Below are 8,173 nucleotides of genomic sequence, written 5' to 3' on the forward strand. Positions count from 1 at the left end.
ATTTGTGGCCAAGTCTGTGAATGTTTTTCTTCCACTGTAAAGTGTTTCATCAGTGTGTCCGTTGGTGATGCCTTCAATGTTCAGATATTGAGAGAAGTGAAGCTGTTTCTCAGGTTGACGGATGGCATCGCATGGGAGCGAAGAGAATTTTGATATATATATTTTGTTGTTTTAGCATCACTGGTGTATTCATAGTAAAGATTTCAAGGAGGACGCGTTCCCCTCAATATAAAGTAGCAGAGGACTTTTATTTTGATGAAATTAAAGACATTTGGACCGTAACTTGATGCAGAAAAGGTACAAAGTGGTGCATAAAAATTCACCAGAATGCAGGAAATTAAGTGTTTAATGTTCAAGTGTTCTGGCAGACGACCTCAAAACCCCCATTTCATATGTTCCTTTTGGTGTATTGAAATATTTTACTCTGAAAACAAATAAATGTATACAGTTAGCACTCCCCTCCCTGGAAATTTTAATAGAAATGACATTCTGTAAATTTTAAAGAGGGGAATTTGAATCACACAAATCCAAAATATTTCTATGGGATGAATTCAGCTTTGTTTATATTTCAACTTAAAGTATTCAGTAGAGGTTAAATTTGACAGTCAGGATTCAGTTGCTGAGACAAATTGAGTTGAATTGAATTGAATTGACTTGTGTTGAATGGAAATTTGAATTGAGTTAAACTGAACTGAAATGAAATGAAATGAAATTGAACTGAATTGAACTGAACTGAGTTAAACTGAATTGGATTGAGTTAAACTGAACTGAACTGAACTGAATTGAAATGATATGAAATGAAATGAAATTGAATTGAAATGAGGTAAACTGAATTGAATTTAAAATAAATGAAATGAAATGAAATTGAATTGAATTGAATTGAATTGAACTGAGTTAAACTGAATTGGAATGAGTTAAACTGAACTGAACTGAACTGAAATGATATGATATGATATGAAATGAAACTGAACTGAACTGAACTGAACTGAATTGAAATGATATGAAATGAAACTGAACTGAATTGAACTGAATTGAAATGAGTTAAACTGAATTGAATTGAAATGAAATGAAATTGAGTTGAACTGAATTGAAATGAGTTAAACTGAACTGAATTGAATTGAAATGAAATGAAATTAAATTGAATTGAATTTAACTGAATTGAGTTAAACTGAACTGAACTGAACTGAACTGAATTGATGGCCTCTCCCTGCCTCCACAGCCTTGTTGTTCTCAGACAGTTTTGCATGGCAACAGATACGAGGTTATGTAAAGATGGCACATGACAAGTTTTTACTTGTCATCCCGTGCAGCCAAACAATGATTCATCTATTGCAAGATGCAGCTTCAGCAGAGCAGGTCTGAGGTTTGACCTCAGGAGCTGAGATTTATATTGTGTTGAAACCACAGAGTATAAAACACAATTACAGTATCAAAAACACAGTAACAGTGTCAAACTGTAAACCACAGTTGCAGGAGAGCAGTTATACTGTAAAGCTCATTCATTTTACGGTAAAACTTGACAACAGCAAAGCTACTGTAAACAGGTAATAGCAGTAACTTAATCTATAAGTTCAATGTGTGCTCAGTGACAACAGATCGTCTATCAGATTACTGTTGTTGAAGCAGCCCAATGTAGACAAACTGGTTTTAGAGGAGACAGCTGTCTGATTAGTGATGGAAAATCCTGGATCGCAGCCATGTTTTCCTGACTAATCTGGTTTGGAAGTGTTTTTGTCCAACTGCCAAACATAATGGCACGTTAATCAAGTAATTACCCGCTCAAGTCTGGGACATGTCTGCTCACACACATCACATTTTTGAAAACATATGTGATGCATATAAAGTACCACATGTGTTAGCTTAACTCCACCACAGCATTCCCTGAATACATAGTACTATGTATTAGAAGTTATAGTTAATAGTTATAATGGTAACGTACATGATCAGGTCATAAGATATAAGCCATTATTTCTGATTAATGACCAACAGTTAAAATGAGCGTCATATAGCAGTAATAACACTGGCGGGGTCATTCTGCTGATGTTCTTTTACTCGGTGGTGCAGTTTTGAAGACCTTGTACTTCACTTGAGTATTTCATTTTTGGCTCCACTATGTTTCAGCTGCAAATATCACACTTTTTACTCCACTATATTTATTAGATGATTATAGTCACTTTGCAAATTCTGATTTTACAGACAAAATATATGATCACATCATAAAACATGATGCATTGCTGTAGACTAAACAACCCATCAGTGTATAAACTAGGTAAAAATAAACAAAGACATCTACCAACTAAAATGCTGTCTACATTAATGAACCATAAACATCCAATAAATCAATATGTTTGATACTTTTTTGCTGACAGTGCTTCCATACCTAAGTGCTAGTTGAGTAAAATGACTTTCAACTGAGTGTTTTAAACTGTGTTATCGCTACGTGAAGTTTCTGAGCTCTTCATGCACCACTGTTTTAAAAGCTCATAGAGTATAATCTACAATAGCATAGCACAACCTTTTATACATACATCATACATAAACACATAAACACTAAAAAGAGATTTTTCTGCAAAATATTTGCTTCATGCGATATGTATTTGTTCAAAACTACTTAAGTGGATTTGAGATTGTTTGTTTGAGATTTAAACAGATTTTTCACATTTTATTTTGTTAATCTGAGACTTTATAAACACCAGGAGTCTTCAATGTTTGATGTATAGACTACCTAAATTATAGACTTTATCTAGTATGTTAGGGAAAAATGCCACAACATTTGCTCTGATTGGTCTAAAGTCCTGAAATCTGGTGCAGACATACGTTGGGCAAGTATTTAACAGTACAATTCTGAAATCTTTAGATCATAAAATAAAAAAAAATTAAAAAAAGCACACTTATATCAATAGTCGTTGTGTTCAACAATGTGTTTATTAAATGTCCCCCATATGAAATATCTTTTACACTGCATGTGCGTGCATATCTTTGACATTCAACGAGTTCACAGCAGTTGTGAAATGCAACTTAGTACATTTACTTACATTATTATTCACTTACTTAGTACAACTTTGAAGTACTTGTACTTTACTTGAGTGTTATCATTTTCTGCAACTTTAAGTGTACGACCAAGACAAGGAGAAAACCATAAAAACTTCAAGAACATTTTAAGGAAACCTTAAGGAGAAGACTTCAGGATATTCTGTGCAACTGATTTTATTCTGAGGAAATCTTAACGGGACTTAAGGGAAAATAAGGTGTAACTTAAGGTGTTTTGTGCAACCGGCCCAATGTACTTTTTTCTTTCTTTCGTTCTTTTTAAATCAGACTATTGCTTATTTTGACAAAATATTTAATACAGTGTGACTTGTTTAGATTTGTGTTGAAGAAACTCAAAATTTTAGTTGTGGGCACAAATAAATTCTGTCTGGACAAGGAGAAAAACGTAAATACTTAAGAGAACATTTTAAGGAAACTTTAGACTTTCTTATCACACTATATCTAGTCTTTGGGTACATGGGACAATTGATTCTTTATCCACAAATGTATTAAATACATTTAAAAAAGAATAGTGTCATGTGCCCAAAGATTAAATACAGTGTGATTTATTCAGATTTGTGTTTGAGGAAATTCAAAATTGAGTTGCAGGCACAAATAAATTTGGATTTTACATACGAAGAAACAGGAAAAGACAAGGAGAAAACCATAAATACTTAAGTGAACACTTTAAGGGGAAATTGAGGAGAAGACTTAAGGATGTTTTTTGCAACTGATTTTATTTTATCATACTATATTTTGTCTTTGGGCACATGGGACTATTGGTTCTTTATCCACAGATGTATTTAATACATAAAAAATAATAGTCCAAAAAAAAAAAGTGATACAGTGTGATTTATTCAGATTTGTGTTTGAGGAAATTCAAAATTTTAGTTGCAGGCACAAATAGGTTCTGTCTGGACAAGGAGAAAACCATAAATACTTAAAAGAACATTTTAAGGGAAATTTAGACTTTCTTATCATACTGTATTTAGTCTTTGGGTACATGGGACTATTGGTACTTTTTCCATACATGATGATATGCCCAGAGATTAAATACAGTGTGCATTTCTTCAGATATGTGTTTAAGGAAATTCAAAATTCAGTTGCAGGCACAAATAAATTCTGATTTTACAAATGAAGAATAGGAAAAGACAAGGAGAAAACTATAAATACTTAAGTGAGGAGAAGACTTAGGGATGTTTTTTGCAACTGATTGTATTTTAAGGAGACCTTAACTAGGACTTCAAGGGAGCTCTTAACTTAAGGTGTTTTGTGCAACCAGCTCCAGATACTATTTTTATCATACTATATTAGTCTTTGGGTACATGGGACTACTGGTTCTGTTTCCATTCATTAAAAACAAACAAACAAACAAACAAAAAACAGTAGTCCCATGTGCCCAGAGATTAAATACAGTGTGCTGATCTCAGTTTTTAGCCAATTTCTTCGGATTTGTGTTTGAGGAAATTCAAAATTCCAGTTATAAATATAAATGCTTAGAACATATGTGAGATTGTGTAACTGGGTCATCTCATTTCTATTTTTTGTTGATCTGAAACGAGAACAAACTGTCCTGTTTACATGAATCAGGTTTCATCAGTAGAGGGCGCACCACTTGTTTATCAGTGCCAGTCAAAATGTGTCTTTGTCTCTCCTGAGGTGTCACATTATAAATCCCGTCCGTTTTGCTCCCTCTGTGTTTTTCCATGGTCCACATATGAAGGGTTAGCTAAAGCTGAAAGCTGCTCAGCCTGCGGGGGTTTCTCTCTTTGTGTTTTTCACCGCAGTGAATGAGAGACTCCCCTTTCATCACGGGCTGATCACGGACTGATCACGTTTTGTCTTTGGGCCAATCAGAGGCGGCAGAGATGCTCGGCAGCTCTATAAATCCAACGTGGAAGCGGTGAAGGAAGCAGGAATGAAAAACAATAGAAACCTCCACGAAGACCACGCATCTAGAGACTCTTTTAGTCTTTTGATATTTTTCTACACTTAACATAAGGTAAGGGCTTTCTGATGACTTCATTATCACACACATCAGCTCATGGATTAATTACTAGAGGAGAAATTGTTTTCTATTTGTGTGCTGCTGAAAGTTTCCCTTTGTTTTGACCTGCTATGTTTGTTTATTAGGCTGTGTGTTGTTTGTGTTTATGTTGCTCTCCATGTCTCCTGTGTCCTGAGCACTTACGAGTCAGAGCAGATGAGTAGTCAGGTTGCAGGATGAATCACTGATGGTGGTGTTGTATAATCAGACATAATGTTATTTTTCCTCATCAATAACATTTAGTTGAACCTTTTCTGTCAGCCTTATGTGCTCTGCCACATCCTGTCTGGCTGTATGATATTTTATGTTTAGACACAGTGGCTTCATTGTGTGTTATCCTCACGTCTCTGTAGGTTTTGGTCAAGAAAATGGCCACCTCAGCAAGTTCAAAACTGAACAAAGCTGTTAAGCAGCAGTACATGGACCTCCCTCAGGGGGACAAGGTCCAAGCCATGTACATCTGGATCGATGGGTCTGGAGAAGGGGTGCGCTGCAAGACCAGAACTTTGGATTCTGAACCCAAGACGATAGAGGGTAAGATCTGGCTCCGGTATCATCAACACATCCACAACAACAAGACTTTGAAGTCACTGATTTCAGTTGTTTTTCTATGTCAGATCTTCCTGAGTGGAACTTTGATGGCTCCAGCACCTACCAGTCAGAGGGCTCCAACAGCGACATGTTCCTCATCCCTGCAGCCATGTTCAGGGACCCGTTCAGGAAAGACCCCAACAAGCTGGTGCTCTGTGAGGTGCTCAAGTACAACCGCAAACCGGCAGGTGAGCACAGGAGAACGACCCTGAGAGGCACTGCAGTTAAAGAATGAGAATCTGGTTCATTGCCAAGTACGCATGAAAAGAATTTGTTTTGAGGCATTGCCATAAATCAATAAACGTAAATATAGAACAGATGATATTTATGATAAAAACAATACTCTAAAAATATGTACAATATATCTGAATTTAACCCTCTCTGTGTTCCTGAAGAGACCAACCTGCGCCATACCTGTAAGCAGGTCATGAGCATGGTGGAGAACAACCACCCATGGTTCGGTATGGAGCAGGAGTACACTCTCCTGGGCACGGACGGGCATCCCTTCGGCTGGCCCTCCAACGGCTTCCCCGGTCCACAAGGTGAGAAGCTTGTCTGACTGTTTGTGAAAATTTAATATCAGAAATCCGAAAGGCCAGCTGAGTTTTAACATTTAGTTTCCTTCCACCTGATTAGGGCCTTATTACTGTGGAGTGGGAGCAGATAAAGCGTATGGTCGAGACGTAGTGGAGGCGCACTACAGAGCCTGTCTGTATGCTGGGGTTAATATCTGTGGCACCAATGCTGAAGTCATGCCAGCTCAGGTATTTGTCTTTTTTACTGTTGTCCCACTTCCATTGAAAAATGCATTTTCAGTTGTGAGATTGTGTAATACCAGTTAATAACGTGGTCTCTGTTGTGTTTCAGTGGGAGTTCCAGGTTGGGCCTTGTGAAGGTATCAACATGGGGGACCACCTGTGGGTTGCTCGCTTCATCCTTCACAGAGTGTGTGAAGATTTCGGCGTGGTGGCGTCCTTTGACCCCAAACCAATCACAGGGAACTGGAATGGTGCCGGCTGCCACACCAACTTCAGCACGAAGGAGATGCGAGACGACGGAGGACTGAAGTAAGAATGAGCTTTCATTGTTGTAAATAACTCTGGTATGATGTTTGGGTTTTGTGCGAGTTCCTCATTCCCTTTTCTTCACAGAATCATTGAGGAGTCGATAGACAGGCTAGCAAAGAGACACAGGTACCACATCCGGGCCTACGATCCCAAAGGTGGGCTCGACAACGCCAGGCGACTCACTGGCCGCCACGAAACTTCAAACATCGACGAGTTCTCAGCAGGCGTGGCCAATCGCGGCGCCAGCATCCGCATCCCTCGCTCAGTAGGGCAGGACAAGAAGGGCTACTTCGAGGACCGCCGTCCGTCCGCCAACTGCGACCCTTACATCGTCACGGAGGCTCTGGTGCGCACGTGTTTACTGAAAGAAGAAGGAGAGGAGCCCACAGATTACAGCAAATGAACAATCTTAAGACCAAGTGTCATTACCAGTACTGTGTTTAGCCACGTCTTCTTCAAGACTGTATGGATCCAAGTTAAATTGTTAACATGACAGATGAAATAATTCTTAAGCTATTCCTGCATTCTTTGTGCATTTACTTGCATGCAGAGAGTTTTTACCTCTGGCACAAACACTGCCAACACATTTTGTTATGGTAGCTGATAACTTGTATCGAATTACATAACTGAGTGTTTTTAACCTGTACTAATGAAAAACATTATTTAAGTGCAGCAGGTTTTTGCTGTAGAACTGTGACCCAAAGGATCCCAATGGCATTTGAATGTTTTTAGCAGTCGTGGCTGCTGACTGTCACAATGGTGGTTTTTATCATGTTGTGGATGTTTAAGGTCAAAATGTCAGCCAATGTTTTTTTGAATAATGAATATGTCTTTTGTCTGTTTTTTCACTTGTAATTGTCAAAAAAAATAAATAAACGGCTAACATTTTTAGGTCTGACTTTTGACTCTATTTTAATCCTATGTTTTGCTTTAAAGGTCCAGTGTGTCGGATTTACAGGGATATTTTGGTAGAAATGGAATGTAATAAGTATGTTATCATTAGTGTATTGAAAATAAGAACCATTGGGTTTTTATTACCTTAGAATGAGCTGTTAATATCTACACAGGGAGCAGGCTATGTTGCACCCCCATGTTTCTACAGTAGCCCAGAACAAACAAACCGAACACTGGCTCTATGTCGAGACGTTCACATTTTCAGAAAAACAGATTTGTTTTTTTTTTCATGTGAAACTGCTTTATTCAGTATTTTTATCCATTTAAATCACCAGGTCTGTTTGTTTTGGAGAGGAAGAGACCTCTGCTAATAATCCAGCTTCTTGTAAGATAAATTACAAGAAAAAAAGGTGAGCACACATTAGCAGATGCTCGTGATCAGTCTCCAAAATGCCAAACTCACTAAGGCAGTGGCTTCCAACTGTCGGGTCACGGGTCTGTTCTGAGTGGACCACAGCTGACTTGCAAACATGTCAAGTTTGTC

At 37.8% G+C, this 8,173-nt stretch overlaps 1 protein-coding gene across 1 annotated transcript; it reads left to right on the plus strand.

Moving 5' to 3' along the window:
• The first annotated feature begins 4,677 nt into the window (after positions 1–4,677).
• On the plus strand, positions 4,678–7,626 carry glulb (glutamate-ammonia ligase (glutamine synthase) b). The gene is made up of 7 exons (XM_033622766.2): positions 4,678–5,032; positions 5,431–5,611; positions 5,695–5,856; positions 6,064–6,210; positions 6,305–6,432; positions 6,536–6,735; positions 6,820–7,626. The coding sequence occupies exons 2-7, from the start codon at positions 5,446–5,448 to the stop codon at positions 7,136–7,138; spliced, it is 1,122 nt and encodes a 373-aa protein (XP_033478657.1). The 5' UTR covers positions 4,678–5,032; positions 5,431–5,445; the 3' UTR covers positions 7,139–7,626.
• Positions 7,627–8,173: the final 547 nt, after the last annotated feature.

The sequence above is a fragment of the Epinephelus lanceolatus genome, chromosome 6, assembly GCF_041903045.1.
Source record: "Epinephelus lanceolatus isolate andai-2023 chromosome 6, ASM4190304v1, whole genome shotgun sequence".
Taxonomy (NCBI): Eukaryota; Metazoa; Chordata; class Actinopteri; order Perciformes; family Serranidae; genus Epinephelus; species Epinephelus lanceolatus.

What these genes read in the sequence shown, in the direction of transcription:
- glulb (XM_033622766.2), top strand. Translation starts at nt 5,446, where the DNA reads ATGGCCACCTCAGCAAGTTCAAAACTGAACAAAGCTGTTAAGCAGCAG. An exon ending in TGAACCCAAGACGATAGAGG is followed by an intron (nt 5,612 to 5,694) that starts GTAAGATCTGGC and finishes TTTCTATGTCAG; the next exon opens with ATCTTCCTGAGTGGAACTTT. An exon ending in GTACAACCGCAAACCGGCAG is followed by an intron (nt 5,857 to 6,063) that starts GTGAGCACAGGA and finishes GTGTTCCTGAAG; the next exon opens with AGACCAACCTGCGCCATACC.